Source organism: Bison bison, unplaced genomic scaffold, assembly GCF_000754665.1.
Source record: "Bison bison bison isolate TAMUID 2011002044 unplaced genomic scaffold, Bison_UMD1.0 scf7180017864374, whole genome shotgun sequence".
Lineage (NCBI taxonomy): Eukaryota > Metazoa > Chordata > Mammalia > Artiodactyla > Bovidae > Bison > Bison bison.
In genome coordinates, this window is record NW_011494946.1 from 2,126,923 (window position 1) to 2,144,067 (window position 17,145).

Consider the following 17,145-nt stretch of genomic DNA (forward strand, 5'->3'; position numbering starts at 1 on the left):
CTTATAATAAACAGCTAATGTCGGTTTCTCTCATTATCATAATTATTGTTAAAACTGCATCAGACTCTGACTTGTGTGTGTGCACAGCCTCGTGCCCGTGCAGCGTGTGCTCACAGGCGCCTCCCCGCGCCAAGGGCGACCCCGGCAGTGTCCACTCTGTGCATAGCACGTGTGTCGTATGCGCCTTGAGGAATTCAGCAGTGTGTAAAGGAGCAAGAAACCTCCACGGGAGATTTGTGTTCTGCTGCACAATTTCAGCGAAATAAAAAGCAGGCCCTCGTGCCGCACCCTGTCCCCACGTGGGAGGGTGAATAGCAGAAGGCTCCTTCTTAACTGCTTGCCCGGCGCCTCTGTAATGATGGAGTGGCGTGCGCTACCTTGATAAAAGCTATTCAGAAAGCAACTGCCTTTATTTTACCTCCTGTGCTATTTGCGGAGAAGAGCTGGAGAGTAGTTTGTTTTGCCTGGAATGAACTACTTTATGAATTTTAATGTGTGATATAATATTAAAAGCTAAACCAGGATTAAAGAAGATTTTTTTTGTGCTAAGCTAAAATAGTACTTAGTAGAGTGAGGTATAAAAGATTTTTGTTTCCATTTTTACCTGGGGAAAAAATTTCAGCTTTCATATTTTTGAAAAGCTGTCCAAGTCAGTTCCCCTTAAGCAATAGCTTGTGTTTAGGGAAAAAAATGTGATTCCAGAATTCTAATAGCTTATCTCTGATAAGATGCCTATCCGAGCCAACAAGATGATAAAGAAGAGCTTTTCTAAATATTTTTAAAATAAGTAATACAGTTCGTTAATATTTTTTAAAGTTTCTGCTCTCACTTTAAAAAAAAATGTTTCATGTGCTTCTTTTCCACTTTTGACTATTTTAGCTGCTAGGAAATGGTTATTTGATTTTTTTTTGGTAAATAATTTAAAATGTTTGCTTGTTGATTCAGGTGGCAATTGCTTTATTTAAAAAATTAAACCAAAGAAAATTTTAGAAGCAAAATCACAAGGTTGAAACAAACGATTATAGCCCACCTCGAAGATAAATTCTCAAGCATCATTTTTACAGAAGAATGACAGTTACTTTCAAAACACACTGAAACTCCCAAGTTTCCAAAGCCTGCCCTCTTAACAACTGCTAAGCAGATCACTACCAAGGAACTATTTCTTCCAATGCACTGGACTCCATGCCTCCATTTCCATAACATTCAGTGTTCAAAGCGATTGAAATGGCTTTTCTTTTCTCTTTCATTTAAGCAGTGAGAAAAATAGGTATTAAAAGGGACCCCATGGAGTGATCAAATCTATCCTTCTGCCTCAAAGCAAGACCACCCCAGAGCAAAGTTGTGAGTCTCACCAAAGCAACTTTGTAGGCAATTTATGGTAATGCGGTAACTCTTCTGGCTCCTAAAGTGGTGTTTAGCAGATTATTGCTTCAAAGCCGGTGTCTGTGCTCGGTGGCCTCGGTCCTTAACTGCCTCCCCGAGTGCCCCTGCTCACTGGAGCCCCAGAGCTGGGGGGGGCACCTGTGAGTCCAGCCTCCTGCCATCTCTGATGCCGGTGGGCCCCGTGTCCTTCCCAGGGCTGCGGTCCAGCCGTTTCCCAGCATCCTTGTTTCTGAGCTCCCAAGGCTAGTGTCCAAGTAGGAGAGTCTAGCCACATCCTCCAGAGGTGAGTTATCTTGCTAACTGGCTGCAAGTTAGAAAGGGAGTCGGATGGCATCAGTGTTAAAGCAAGCTGATCTTTACTTTCTAAGCGCAGGGAATTAGATTGCATAATTAATTCTGCCCCTGTTTTGATACCAAATATTTGGGGGCAAGGTGAAATAAGGATTAGAAGTCTTGGCTGTTCGGGAGAATATGTCATCTAGGGCTCCCAAATTATTCATTTATCCTAAAGTGAGCTTCAGTTTCTGCTGTTCATAGTAGATGAGAGGAAAGGTCAAGATGGTCAGTTTGTAGAGAACGGAAATCTGGATTCTGTAAAGGTTGCTAAGAAAAGTGGTTTTCGATGAGTCATGTTGTCAGGAGAAACATGGTCCTGCATCTCCAGTAACTTTTCATTTACGTTTTCATCAGTTTCCCAGTAAAAAGCAGCTACATGGTTCATATGTGAATGTCCCAGGCTGGTTCCTGTAACTGCATAATAAAAGTCAAATTTTTACTTTAATGATTTAAAGTATTAAGGATTGCTTTTTAAATTTTAAAAAAGATTATGATATCAGTAAATTTTGAGGTTGATTTCCCTCCTAAATTTTTTGTCATTTTTCTGGTGATATCTGCTTATCATTTTTACCAAAGGGACTGATATTGATTCCTCGGTCAAGATTATATAGTTTGAATATATTTTGTGTGACTTGCAGTCATGTTCTATTAAATATTGTAAAATATTTTCTTATTGTCTTGTTCCACAAGTTAAAAGGAAATAGTTATACAGGGGTGCCAGGAAGCGATGAAATAATTACATGGAACAGCTTGGACATGCACTTGTTTAATGCCACCACCTTTATGATAATTAAGCAAGGCATTCTACCTGTTTCATGGATGGATAGAAGATTTAAATATGCAGCTCTGCAAATGGCTTTGTTATGGAAGATTTTTAAATGAAACATAAGTGGAAAAGGCATTAAAAAAGAGTCTAAAATTAAAAAGGCCATAGTATATAATAGCTATTAGTGGTGTGATTGTCTGTTAGGCGTCAGGTACCCAACAAAGACGCAGCACTGTGCATTGCAGTTTTAATTGTGAATTTCCTTTGTTAGAATTGCAATGGAAGGTAATTGGGTAACAATTAGTTTAGGGTTTTCAAGTCTTTGAAACTATTCCGCTTTCCAGAAAACTTACTTTATGGCATTATAATTCCTGGTTGTCAGCTGGCAGTTGCTGTCATATTACAGATGCAATCACCTGTGACAATATGACTTCCTTACCTTAAGCAATCTGATCTCCAGCTAATAACTAATGTTGAATGACTGCCCTGTTGATCACCTTGATCATAAAAGGAGCAACAATGTCCAGTTTGGATGCTGAGCCTGAGAAGCTTCAAAACAATTTGGCCAATGGTAAATGACAGGCATGTTCAAAATGTTTTGTAGGTGAAAACAGCTACTATTGCCACTGAAAGGAATGGGAAACCAGAGAACAATACCATGAACATTAATGCTTCCATTTACGACGAGATTCAGCAGGAAATGAAGCGTGCTAAAGTTTCCCAAGCTCTGTTTGCGAAGGTGGCAGCTACCAAAAGCCAGGTAAGCGCCTCTGTTCGGCGTGCAGACCCTTGGCCTGCAGAGCCTGTGAGAGTGCATTCCAAGGACGCCTGTCGGCAGCTTGACCTTGTGTCCCTGAGAGGCCACGGTTTCCAGGCATGTTGACAGCTATGGGATGAGACAGGGTTCAGATTCAGGTAATAGATACTCGATTGTGTTTCCTCCAGCAGCCGTCGTCCAAATCACAGATTTCTCAGTCAATCCCTCAGTCAGTTAATAGTTGTTTCCAGAAGACTATTGTAGTGTGTAGGAGGTTTCTCCATCTGGCCTATTGTAGTGGAACAAATAACTTGAGTTATTATTATTTCATTAGAACTTGGGTGACCTTGATTTCCATCCTAAAATACTGTGAAAACTGTAGTTCGTTTCTGTTCCAACTCTGGCGTCTACCACCGTTAGGCGCACTTATTAAAGCAGACTCACACACACACGTATCTGTCTTTGCATATTAATAATTATTTATATGCATATATATGTGACACAAATTTAATTACAATTAGAAAAACTGTCTAAATCTTTTAGATGCTGTGTATGAGATATGGTACACAATTTTGATTATAGTCAGAAAAATTGTCTAAATCTTCTGAATTATAAATGAATAGAATTGAATTTGGAGAAGTTACAAATATTTACAAGATGACATAAAAAAGGATAGATAATGCAGTCTTTTATCAGTATGATTGTTATACATTGGTAATTTAAGTTTATCAAATAGGGCCATCTACATGAACAAATGCACAGTTATCTACCAGCTCTTGTTCAAAGGCAGGAATACTTTGTAAAGGACTGGAAGAATACTGAAGTCTCTTCCTCTTTGCAGAAAGATTTCGATCCCTGGGTTGGGAAGATCCCCTGGAGAAGGGAAAGGCTGCCCGCTCCAGTATTCGGGCTGGAGAACCCCATGGACCGTATAGACCATGGGGTCACCAAGAGTCGGACACGACTGAGCAACTTTCACTTCACTTGATAACACTATCCAAGTGAGACTGAGAGGCAGTCAAATTTTAGACAAATACATTTCATTATCATTAGTGAACTGTCCTTTTTGAAATAGCCTGGCTGCTGTCAACTTCTGACAAGATTATGCCATCCTGAGACTCATTTACAATGTGATGTATTTATAATGTAATACTTTCATTATTAGCTTTTTCTGGAATTTTACTCTAGCAACATTAATAGTGGTCCTTGATGGGCGTTTTGCTTGAGAAGAGGTGGTTCTTGTTTAAGTTATAGGCTGGCTGAAATACTTAAGGGGTGTCTTGGAAATGTTATATAAAAATGGTTAAACTCAAGCTGTGGACTGTAAAAATTATAGCTTTATAGGCCACATGCCTGCCTACCCTTCAATCACTGTCAAAGTGATAATTTCTACAATAATATGTTTCTTTTATTGTGAGATTCTAAACATCAAGTGCTGTTTAAACATTAAACTGAATTGTTTATGTTAGTGCCGTACCCGGCGTGTCATACATCAGGCCACCGTAATCTCTCATGGAATGTAAAATTCTGTCATGAATCATGGCTTGTATATCGGAAATTACTGTAATTTTGATTGGAAATTACAGGGCTCTTGAAATGTTTCTAATTATGATAGAATGTTAGAGCCGCTTCAAACCTGTGTGCTTCTTCAGATGTCCTCATTTACATGCCAAGACTCGGCCCTAAGGAGAGGCGTCCTGTGTGCACGTCGCCCCTCCCCCGCCGCCGCACCTTGCTGCTGTTGAGTCTAATTAGGATGAGGCTCTCCTAGTGCAACGTATTTTGTCCCACCTTTCTCTGTGATTGTACAGCTCTTCTGACCTTTCCAATTAAATTATCAAGACTAACAGACTGTCTTCCTATAAGGCCAAACACTTTCCCCAAATCTCCAAAACAGATAAACAGAGAAACTAAACATGCATTACTGACTGCAGTAAGGGGCAGCCTTCAAACCCACAAACAGAAATAGATATTAAAACTTTCTGGTAAGTTGGCATCTGTCATTTAATCCCTATCCCACACCCCCTGCCAGCCCATTTCCTGTCTTACGAAAGCATATCTCCTTCTGAAGCAGTGTTTTGGCTACCTTCATGCTTTCTTTCTTTTAAACACTACGCCAATTCTGCCCACCTAAGCTGAGTTTCTGATTTTGAAGCCATTCAGACAGTGGTTCAGTTCAGTTCAGTGGCTCAGTCGTGTCCGACTCTTTGCGACCCCATGGACTGCAGCACACCAGGCCTCCCTGTCCATCACCAGCTCCCGGAGTCCACCCAAACCCATGTCCATTGAGTCGGTGATGCCATCCAACCATCTTATCCTCTGTTGTCCCCTTCTCCTCCTGCCCTCAATCTTTCCCAGCATCAGGGTCTTTTCAGATGAATCAGCCCTTCGCACCAGGTGGCCAGATATTGGAGTTCCAGCTTCAGCATCAGTCCTTCCAATGAATATTCAGGACTGATCTCCCTTAGGATGGACTGGTTGGATCTCCTTGCAGTCCAAGGGACAGTGGTAGCAATGTGTTGATAATGTCACGTGAGTGATGTTCTGGGCAGGGTTCAGCATCCTTGTTTTGTGTCCCTGACCTACAAAGCTCCCCATGAGTCACTTTCAACCAGGTCAGTTGCAGCTTCTGTGTATCTGCCATGATGAAGTGTTCCCCGGAACCCCCAGAGCTGCTGGCTCATCTTCTGGTTGAGGAGAATCCAAGGGGCCAGCTGTAGACTGTTGGGGTCCAACAGACTGTTAGCTTTCATTCCCTCACATCGCAGTTCCCAACCACTAATTTACTGGAACTTCATTAAAAAGCATTTTTGTCGTTCTCTTCATTCTTCAGTTGAGATGTTAGCTACCCTCTTCATGAAAATCTAAAGGTTGATGATTGCCGAAAAATAAGACCATCCAAAAACGGTATACATGGCTGAGAGAGGAAGCCTGACTTAACAAGGGCAGGTAGTTGTTGACAGGCTATGTTCTCTTGCCATAGTTTTTGTGAAGGAAATATAAAAACTGGAATACAACCCAAAACAAACAAAAACCTTCAGATGAGACTGACCTGTCGTGTGGTCAGAATTCTCAAATTGTGAGTTACTTATGCCTTGGAGGCACTTGCTGAGGCCCGTCAGCACGCAGGTCCCGCCAGACTCCGGGGAAGAGCTGGAGGCAGTGCTGTGTGAGCCCGTCCAGGCCCGTCCGCTTGTGTGTCTGGCCCTGATTCTCTCTGTCGGCGTAACCTCATCACCTGTTCTGTGCTGGACCCCATCGTGCACTGTGTGTTCTGCATGTAGTTCTCAGGAACCCTGTGAGCTGTAACGTTGACGTCCTCTTTTTACACACGAGGGTCGCTTGACTACAAGTAAGAGAGCCACCCCCAAGTTCTCTGCATCACTCTTTCGTGTCTTCTCAGGGTTCCAGGTAGCATCAGGACCAAAGCTAGCTCCCCTCTTCCAGGAAAGAGGAATTCGGGACGCTGAGCTAATCAGTGGTCAAAACGGTGGGGGCCTTCCTGTCTTCGTTGACATATTCATGGATTATGGGTTCTCGCCATCGGAGGGTTCTCGGAACCCGAGCTTCTTCATGCCTGGTTGGGGCTGGGGTGTAGGGAGGGGTGCCTGGGGAGGACTCAGGGGGCCGTGGTCCCGGCCTGTCACTGGCGTTAGAGCACTGGAGGACGGGAGGGGTCTCACGCTGTCCTGTACGTGGAAGAGCACCGAAGTTTACAACACTGTAACACAGACAGATCATGGCTTGTAATGTGGTAAGCCAGAGACTCAGACCTTCACACACAGGGACTTATTTTTACCCATTTATGTATCTCAGATACCTTTTATTTTACAAGGTAAAGCTTTAGGTGGGTTGCCTCAATGGCAGGCAGCAGAATTCTTTTAAAAGACAGCACAGCCCTAGAAAGCTGTGGAACCAGATACGGAGTAACTGTGGTCTGCGATGACTAACGCACCAGAGCGTTTTCAGGAAAAGAAACCAACTCTGCAGATCCCACCATTGCACATGTATCATATTTTCTCCTCCATGAGTAATAGAAATGAGATTGTTTTTAACTCTAATAGAAATGTCTGGGTAAAATATGCGAGTGCAGACTGAAGGTAGGCTACTTTTTGTGCTTGGGTAGGAAAGCAGGCTAATGCAAACTTTAAAAAGATGATATGCTCTAAACATAATGCGAATAGCTACAAATGAATACACTTTATATTCTGGGTATTCAAATAAGGAGCCGTTTTTTTTCCATGTGAATCATCCTGGAATTTTATCAAACATTTAGTCTGATAACATTCAAATAATTACAGAAGCAGAATTCGCTAATTTTACTGTTAAAAAAAATAGTTGATTTGGGTAATAACCATTACAGTATCAAGGTTCAGTTACTGTTCAGTGGTTATAGTGTTTTCATATGGGAGATGGAAATGGAATTCTTTCCTTAATGGTGGCAGATGTTGGAATCTAATTTTATTCCACAGCAAACCCCCTGAGAGCTCTGAGACTTCAGGTGTATGTCCAGCAAGGGGACATCAGCAGTGCTTCGGGCCTCGCCTTGTACATCGAGCTGTTACATTGATTTTCACGTTTGCGGAGGTGGGGCTTGCAGATGCAGTGATGCTGTCGGAGTGAGGGCTGTCACTGTGCAGCCGCATCCCCACTTGCATTTAGAAAGTGATTTCTCTCTGGTGCTTTATTGAACAGGGTAGTTCTTTTAGGTAAAGCAGTCAGATGATGGAAATTCTGTTTGACTGAACATGCTTTCAGTAGAATCGTTTGCAGTCTCTACCCACCGGTCCTGGCAAGTTACTGGACACTTTGGCTGCAACCCTTTGGTGAATGGATGTGGTTTTTCACACTAAAAAAAGAATTTCTGCCTCTGTGAAAATAGCATGCCAGTTAAAGCAACCAAATAATTCAAAGCCTCTTGCACTCTTTCACCTACTTTTCAGACACATTTGTCATTGTCAGATCTGTAGGATGGGAGAGAGAAGGGAGAGTGAAGGAGAAGGAACACCTTCGTGCTCATTGGGCTTGTAGGTAAAAAAAAGTATCTTTGGATTTGCAAGTTCTTAGATGATGACTGGAATGCCTTAAACACGAATAAGAGATACCACACGTCATCGGCGATGGAAATAGGGCTGCTGTTTGTTGCTCAGTCGCTAAGTCGTGACCCACTCTTTCCAACTCCATGGACAGTAGCCCGCCAGACTCCTCTGGCATAGGGCTAAGAATGCTGGGTATAGGAATCTACAGTGCTAAAATTCAGGAGAAAAATCACATAACTGTGTGCATTCTGTATACCAGATGCATTCTGTATTCCAGCCTGTCAGCAGAGGCATCTTTTATTTTGTCAGAATCAAATTGCTGTCGTGGAAACCTCACTTGGAAGCTCCGTGCTGACTCATTGTTTTGGAATGTTCTCGTAAAACAGACTTCGCTGCAGCACGATTTCACCTGTGCAGCCTCCTGTCTCAGACCCGCAGGAGGCCCCTGCCAGTTTCCGTGATTTCCGGAGCCGCGTGCTTCCCCGGCAGCCTGTGGGAAGGCCTTTCCCCGCGTCCCCAGAGCCCCTTGCCTTGGGCTGACTGCCTGCAGCCAGGGTCCAGGGAGGGAACCGCCCTTCTCCACCGAGCTCCTTATTTTATCTTCACTTATCTTTATTGGTGGGGAGGAGACCCTCCGGAGATGCAGGTTTCCCTGGACTGGCTTCCAGGGAGGAGGAGGCGGCCTGAGGAAAGCTTACGGGAGGGGAGCAGTAAGACGCCTAACGCAGCGTCTCAGGACGAGCGGGCCCGCAGGTTGGCCGCCTTGGGGAGGCTCCGTGCTGCCCGTGTGACGAGGCCGTGCAGCCCTGCCCATCTCCTGGCGCGGTGTCCTGCACGATGTGATCTCGAAGCGTCCCTTCTGTCTAAATACCAGGGTCCCTATTGGATTGACTTTTTTTTTTAACTTGAATTATGCTTTTATTTTTTTAATTAATTTTTTATTGGAGTATAGTTGCTTTATAATGTTGTGTTCCTTTCTACTGTATAACAAAATGAATCAACCTATATAACCCCACCCTTTAGGGCTTCCTTCCCATTTAGATGACCACAGAGCTTTAAGTAGGGCTCCTTGTGCTCTACAGGGTGTTCTCGTTAGTTACCGATTTTACACATGGTATCAGTGGTATATTTGTGACAATCCCCCTCCCCAACCAGGGATGGAACCCACACCCGCTGCATTGGAAGCATGGAGTCTTGACCACTGGACCACTTGGGAAGTGGACTTAGTTTTCGAAAGTGTAGACCTATCTTTATGTTTCTAGGGGTCCCCAACCTCTGGGGTCTAAGGCCTGATCATAGGAGGTGAAGTTGACGTAATAATAATAGGAATACAGTGCACAATAAATGAAATGAAATGCACTTGAATCATCCTGAAGCCAGCCCCTCCCCCCAGTCCTTGGAAGAAGCATCTTCCACAAAACCGGTCCATGGTCACAAAAAGGCTGGGGACTGCTGTGGTCTACTTGATTGCTAAACAGGACTTCTGCAATTAAGGCTTTAAATACATAAACATTGACATAATATAGCAATTTAAAGGTATATGATGGTATGTTTTACAGTGTTTTAAGAACTATATTTGTTAATCTGAATATGAGCTCTTTTCACATTTCTATGTTATAAAAACAAGCATGTATTTTAATTTGGGGTTTGATCACAGAGGTAGGTTCAGAATTATTCAATAGAAACTTATCTGCTGATTATATTTTTGGCTAAAATATCACCTAAAGGGGTGTTTTCCCCCTACATACTTGATATTGTTTATTTCAGAAAGTCAAACCAAAGCTTTTTGGTTATCTTATTGCCACCTGAAAATCCTTTAAAAATTTCTTCTAAAATTTAAGATTAAGTAATTGGAGTCATGTAAATATGCGTTCCTCATTATCCCATTTAGTAAGTTCATTGTAACAAGTATAATCATAACTATTTAAGCCCAGTTCTCCAGCTTTCAAAAAATGGCATAAAAAATTTTTACTCGGGATTTGGAGAGAAGCAGTTTGTGGCTATTGAGCCAGCTCTCTAAATAGGGTGAGCACGTGGGGAAGTTTGGGGAAGGTGACCCAGAGCGGGTCCTTCAAGGCAGGCCAGTGTGTGATGCGTTCTAGGGTATGAGCGTGCATTTGTAGAATCTACTGTATTCTAAAGCCACCTTTTGTTCCAAAATGTAATGTAAGTTGAAAAGTGTAGACTCAGGATATCTTATGAAAGTTCCTCTTTTTGGAAGCCTTCTGTTGGTTTGACCAGAAAGTTCGTTCAGATTTTTTCCACCCAAATGGAACTGTCTGGCCGACCCAATATAATTAGCTTGACAGTTGAAGAGTTAAAGGACAGCCTCCAATATCTCCAAAATGGGAGTAGAGAATAGACCAGACCAGTGGGATTTTAACTCTCAGCAGGAATGAATTTCAAAATGGAATGCTATTCAGCTAAACTTCGAGTGTAATTATAACACTGATATAGTTCTTTAACAGACTGCCAAGTGAAAAGACAAAGTGTTTTCTCAAAAGTCTCACCAGTTGTCTTTTATGGCTTGGGTAGTAAAGGTAGGTTTTATTTTAGCTTTATCTTCTTTTTCCCTCATATGAGAAATGAAAATAAAGGCCCTGTGAAATGAATGAGCTATGAAAATGCATTTATGCAAAATGACAATAGAAAAGTAGCTCTGGAAGAAACTGCACTGTTAAAATTTCACATCAATGAAAGGTCCTAAAAGAGAGATGGAAGAACTTACGTTGGGAATATGAATCTGATGTAGGATTTTTCGGCCCTGCTAAAAGAAGACCTTTGGTACCTTAAAAAGTAACCTTTGAGATTATTCATTCCTATAACTGTAGTTGTTATGCTTTTATACATGCTGTTCTTTTGCCTGATAAAATGACAACTAAATCATAGACCACCCATTTAAATATCTAAGTAAATATCTATATCTGCACGTACAAAATACATGTATTTAAAGTAGACTTTAGAGATTAATAGGAATATAGCCATTCTATAATTTGTCATTAAATATCTTGTAAAAAGAAAAGCTCCAATCTGCTGGCGGTGTCACCATATGATCGCTAAAGAGATGAAGTTGTCCTTTTTCTGAGACTTCATCTATTTCGGTTGTCTGGTCATAGAGAATGGATTCTCTCCTGAGTTCTTGATTCAGCCATTCCAGTGGCCTTTTGTGGTTTTCTTTTCTTTAAGCAATCCCGTTTTCAGCCCGTAGGCTTCAGGAATTGGGCTGAAACGCAGTCTCGTGCCCGCCCGCCTGCTCTTCTTTTCTTTATGCAATCCCGTTTTCAGCCCCTAGGCTTCAGGACTCGGGCTGAAACGCAGTCTCGTGCCCGCCCGCCTGCTCGGCCGCCTCGGCGCCTCTGCTCCTGTAAATCAGATCAGAGGCAGCATGCTGTCGTATAATAAGGTGTCTGATCCTTATTACCAGTTTGTTGATGCACAGACTCCTTCAAATTGACCATTGCAACACATGGTTTCCCCTGAAACTAGCTGTGATAATTAGCGTGGTTCTAATGAGACAGAATGTCAGTGATCTTCTGCTGAACTGTCGAGTCCCGACGCTGCGGATGGGAACTGTCAGAGCCTGCCATCTGTGACAGCGCTTGGCACGTCCCGGCGGCTGCCGAGAGCATGCTCAGTAGGCTAGTTTCAGACAAATGGCCCTTTACTTGACGAGGGCCCTGCGTTCTGTTCAGCTCAAGAACACTGGCCCCAACTTTGGCCCACGCCAAAACCCATTTTGTGATCCGAAGGCAGAGAAATATGCAAACCTCTGTTGTAGGTTGCAGAAGAGAGGACTCTTTTATTTAGCAGGTGAATTTTCAGTGGCATTCCTTACTTTCGGCTTTTTCCCCCATCCTCTCTCTCCTTTTTTTTTTTCCTTTTTTTCCCCCCAGTGGTCCCATCCAGGCAGTTAATGGCAAGGCAGTCATCAAAGAGCCTCTTCCCCAGTTTTCATCCTGCCTCGTTTAAAAGAGATTTGTTGAGGAGTTGGGCTGGCTCATCACGATGGAGCGGTCAGATGTAGCAGAGAGGGGAAATGAAAGAAATGGTTGAGAATGTGTCTAGGAATACACAAGTCGGATAGCAGAATGAAAACGGACAGGACCGTGAGGTCTGAAAGCTCCAGAGAGGAGTGGAGAGTTGTGTGTGTGTGTGTGTGTGTGTTTTTCCTGGAGTACAAGTCCAGCACTGCTTATCATTCCAAAATATGCTTTGTTGCTTTTTATTTCCTCCTCTCTGGCAGACCACACAGGGCTTGTTCTGAAGAACATTTTCACTAATCTGATCAGGCAGCCAAATACGCCGGGAAAACTGCTTTAATGATCCCACTAATTACCTCAAGTCAATATGAACTGTATTATTAGACTGAGGGAAAATATTCCATTAGGTCTCCCCCTTGGGAGTTCCTCCGCTTTGTGATGTCACCGGAGCCTTCACCCTCTCGCTTGTAATTAATTTTATTTACACACGCAGGCATGCACAAGGTCACACCTGCACAACCGGCGCTGGCCAGGGAGCGTGTGGCACTCGGGCTTAATCAGATCTGTCATAATTACCATTCTGCACGTTTCTGACACACGCTGTGAAATATTTCAATTTAACTGCCGCTACCAGCACAACCAGATGTAGTACGAGCGTGGCTGCGTTGGAAATATTATTCCTCAGGATAAACTCTCTCCTCCTCCTCCTCTCCTCCCCGCTTTGCAGCTAATGTAGCACAGAAGCTGATGGGTCCTGTAAATCTTGAATGCAGCACTAGATTGATAACAGGCGATTAGACAGTTTAACCACAAACAGCTTGTTCATTTTTCACAAATGAAAACCACATGTGGTGTAACTAAAATTTCAGGCCCCCCCTTTTTTTTTTAAGAGTTGGGGTCTGCATGTGCATATGTTGGAGATGCTCTTAAAAAGAAAATGTGGTGGACAGAAGTTGTCTAGAAAAATAGAGAAGTTGCCTGTTGTTTTTTTTTTTCAGGTAGTTTTATCCAAACTATAATCAACTTCCTTTTTTTTTTTCACTTTTGCCAAAACTCAGATGGAAAAAGATGGTACTCTCCATTTCCTTTTTTTCTTTTTTTGAACAGTTTTTCTTTTTTTGCACAGTTTTTCTTTTTTCTTTCTTTTATTTATTTATTGGATGGAAATGATAATATCCCTTTAGTCTCTGCCTTTTTGTCAGTGTCAAACCTTTTTTTTTTTTTTTAACATAAGTTCTGAAAGAACTTCTACAGTGGGTATATTCAGTTTTTTAAAGGAGAGTTTCCCTTATTTTTGTCAATGAAAAGTTGTTAGTTTAGGCATGGCAATCATATTCCTCACAATCCCAAAACAAAAAGGGACCCATCAAAAATTTATTTCCCAGAGAGGTGTGTTGATTTGCAGAATCAGTGTGAAGGGCAGAACTGAAAACCAGTGAATTCTGTTTCTTTAGAAATAGTGGAGACAGCCTGGCAGAGAGTGCAGGTGCCGGGTAACCGTTAAGGCCAGAGTTATCACCAGTCTCAGAAGAATCCAGCCATAAGAAAATTAAAGTATTGGAGCCATAGAAGGCAAAAGCTGGTGGAAAACTGAAATTAAGAGAGGAGGAAGGAATAGGCTCTGTGGTGATGTAGAACTGTGCCTCTAGAGAAGGCTTGCAACAATCCACTTTAGAGACCATTTAAAATGTAGATCGAGCTAGTTAAATATCTTTTAATGCCAAATAAAATACACTCTTCCTTTTTATCTTTATTTTTGTTTTACTACTGAAGTTATGAGCCTCATTTAGAAATTTCCTCCCTGATAAGAGGTGCCATTTCCCACGGAATAGTGGATTTTTCTCCTTTCTCTCCTTTCTTTAGCCACTTACCTCTCTTCCTATTTCCTTATTTTAAAAAACAAGAAAGTTTTCCTTCTCAGTGTTTCACCGTTTGCTCTGTGTTTGCTTCAGAATATCTTCCAACTTTGCAACTAGCATTTTTCTGCCTTCTCGTTCTTTTTCTTTTGGCCTGAATATCACTTCAGAGGAAAAGAAAGTATTTGTCTTAGAATCCCCCTTCCATCTGAACTGCTGAGCAGTTCACATGGTTGATGTCTTCAGTCTTAATTGGCCTGCGTAGTCATTTTGCAATACTGTTATCGTGGAAGGTTAAAGTCTCACACTACCTGTCACTGTACTGACTTCTGTTGAATGCAGATACAACCTCAGAATCCTCCTTAACACAGAAGTGAAAGCACCAGTTGCTAATCAGTGAGGTCCACCCACCATGGCTGGTGTCACGTGTACTCTAGGATACCCAGAAACAGATTTGCTGTATCTGTAATGTAGTTGTATGGGGATGAGTCAAAGAAATAAGAAACGTGGGGGTAAGAAATTACAGCTTTTGACTCCTGTCCTGCCTCTGCTTTAATGACCCTGAAGAATTTTGCACAGCGACTTCAAAATAGGTGAGCCAGCATGCAAGTGAAATCACATTTTGCAGTCATTGAACTTGGCACTTAATGGAAACTTGCCTTTTTTCATTGCAAGTGAAAGTTTCCATTTGTAACCTAAGAAGTCATCCCCAGCTTTCCACGTTTGCAAACTTTAGTTTTCATAGGTTAGGATTTCTTTTTGTCTTAAGTATACCTGTGGATACAAAAGAGAAGAGGAAGAACCAAAAAAAAAGAATAGCTGTTCAGGGATGCTAGAGTGTATGTGAAGTTTGAGTTTTGAGTAGGAGACAAGAACATGTCTTTCCATTAAATTTAACAAGACTCCAAGAATCCCCATTATTCAAGGAAAATATTGAAATTTTCTTTATGGACCCTACTGGGTCCCTGTCTAATGCAAAGACAGTTTTCATGTATCTGTTAACAAGTCCTGGCTGAAGATTAGTAGGAAAGGAGTCTATAAACTTGATCCTACCTGTCAGCTCGGTCCACCTTCACCCACTCTGCGGTCATGCAGATCTTCAGGAAGATGTTCAGGAAGCAGAATTTGTTCTTTGAATATTTACTCTATTTTCAATGTCAGCATTTTCCACCAGCATCGTTGAAGCCGTCAATATCATCTATCGTGTAGCCCGTGTTTTTACTCCAAGCTGAAGGAAAGAGGAGAGTGTGGTTCCTGATTATCTATGTCAGAAACGTACTGATCTGCAAAGTCACTTGTGGTTTCTATAACAACTTGTGCATAAACATCGTCTTTCAGAGAAGGCCTTGGGGACTGCAAAGAGTAGGGGTCCCAGGTCCCCGTCCGTCATGTTGGGGAGACCCAGGCAAGTTGCTTGGCCTGCCAGGCCTCTGACTTTCCCCTTCAGGAGAGTGAACTAGCTTGGGTCAGACTGTCGCGTCCTGGGCAGGTCCACATTCCGTGAGTTTGTTGCTGAAGCAGGCGCACGAGTGTGAAAAAGGATGCTGTTTTGATTGAGGGTACCGCCGGCAGGTGTGTTGTATGGGGATGAGTCCCAGGGGAGGCAAGGTTTTGAATAATGGAAGGGCTTAGCTGACGGGGACACAGTGCTGTTTTGGGGGCGTTTTAGCCTAAAAGAATTATTTATGAGGGACATGTAGTGAGAACGGGCTGTTTGAAATCCAGGCTGTGAACTCCATGATACGTAGTGCGCACTGGGCTCCGGATTGATGTGCTCTCGTCTGAGACTTGTTGCTGGAAAGCTGGAACAGCCGCCTCCTTTGTCAGGGACCATGCAGAGTCGGGCCGACACGCAGAGGAGGCGAGCTCCGTTCAGTCAGGGCCTGGCCTTGGGTTGCTATGTGGTGGGGTAGTGGTTGCCAACTCCCTGTGATTAGAGATTGCTAAAGAGCTTCCTCCTTTCACATGTCTTTTTTGGGGTTTTTAACTGATGCCTGAAAGTCCACCTTTAACTTCTCATTTTAGGGGATTGATTCAAAACAAAAGTTCTTCAGGGCAGGATAGCACATCGAAGAGGAAAAAACAGACTCAGTCCACGAGCAGTCACAGGTTTGGAAGAGGTCGGTGGAAAGGAGAGTTAACTGGGTGAAGGAGGCAGGGAATGAGAGCTGCTGTGCAGGACACTTGACACTCTCAGTCGCAAGCTTGTCACCTGGTACCTGGAGCGTCTGATAGCTGCTGGGGAGTGCCTAGCCCCAGATGTCTTCTTTAAATGTTCCCCTGTTTGTTCCTTATACCAACACTAGGCTGCTTGTCAGGGCGTTACTTGACTGGTTCATTGATGGAGTATTTGGTGGTTAAAATGAAATGCAGATTAGGTAAAAAATAAATTACTTTCAGTGGGGTCAAGGAAGTGAAGGCTGTAAGTAAAATATACGTTCACAAACAGACAAATGCTATTAGGAAAATCCAGCTTGGTCCATGCCAAGCTGTTACTGTCTAAATTGCCTTCTTTTTTCCTGACTTGCAATTAATTTTTGCTTGTGTGTTTGGAGATTGGGGGAAGGGTTATAGCCTAATGGGTAATGATTTTATTTTAGTATTTTGATTAAAGAGCCTAAATAACTTGGACCCTGGGTAACCATAAGAACTAACGCCTTATCCATCAAGCTTAACTTCCAGGCAGAGAGCTGCGTCTATATTTTTGGATAAATTCAGCACTGAGGTGTATATAGAATGTACAGGGATGAGGCGGTCACGGGCTCCTTTTCCACCCTCCCTTTACCGTCTTTCCTGTTCACTTTCGTCTCTTTCTTCAATCCTTTGCTAGCTTCCTTCTGCCTGCTCTCAAATCTGCAAGGCTCTCTTTATGGCCATTTGCTCTTTGAAGAGGTGAGGAGAAGAAAGGCCAGTCACTGGTCTGCAGGCCTCCCTCCCTCCACCCCCGAAGGCCGCCCCTGCCTTAATTCCGTTCCTTTACCTACTCTCTCCTACCCCACCAAACCCCAGGTCCTGGACCCGTCAAAGC

General features: G+C 42.8%; 1 protein-coding gene across 1 annotated transcript in view; it reads left to right on the forward strand.

The window, feature by feature from the left end:
• Positions 1-17,145, forward strand: part of SATB1 (SATB homeobox 1) — a 77,929-nt gene that overhangs the window by 41,102 nt on the left and 19,682 nt on the right. The window contains exon 8 of the mRNA XM_010856749.1: positions 3,090-3,245. Coding sequence (XP_010855051.1) covers positions 3,090-3,245 — 156 coding nt within the window. The remainder of the gene's footprint in view (positions 1-3,089; positions 3,246-17,145) is intronic.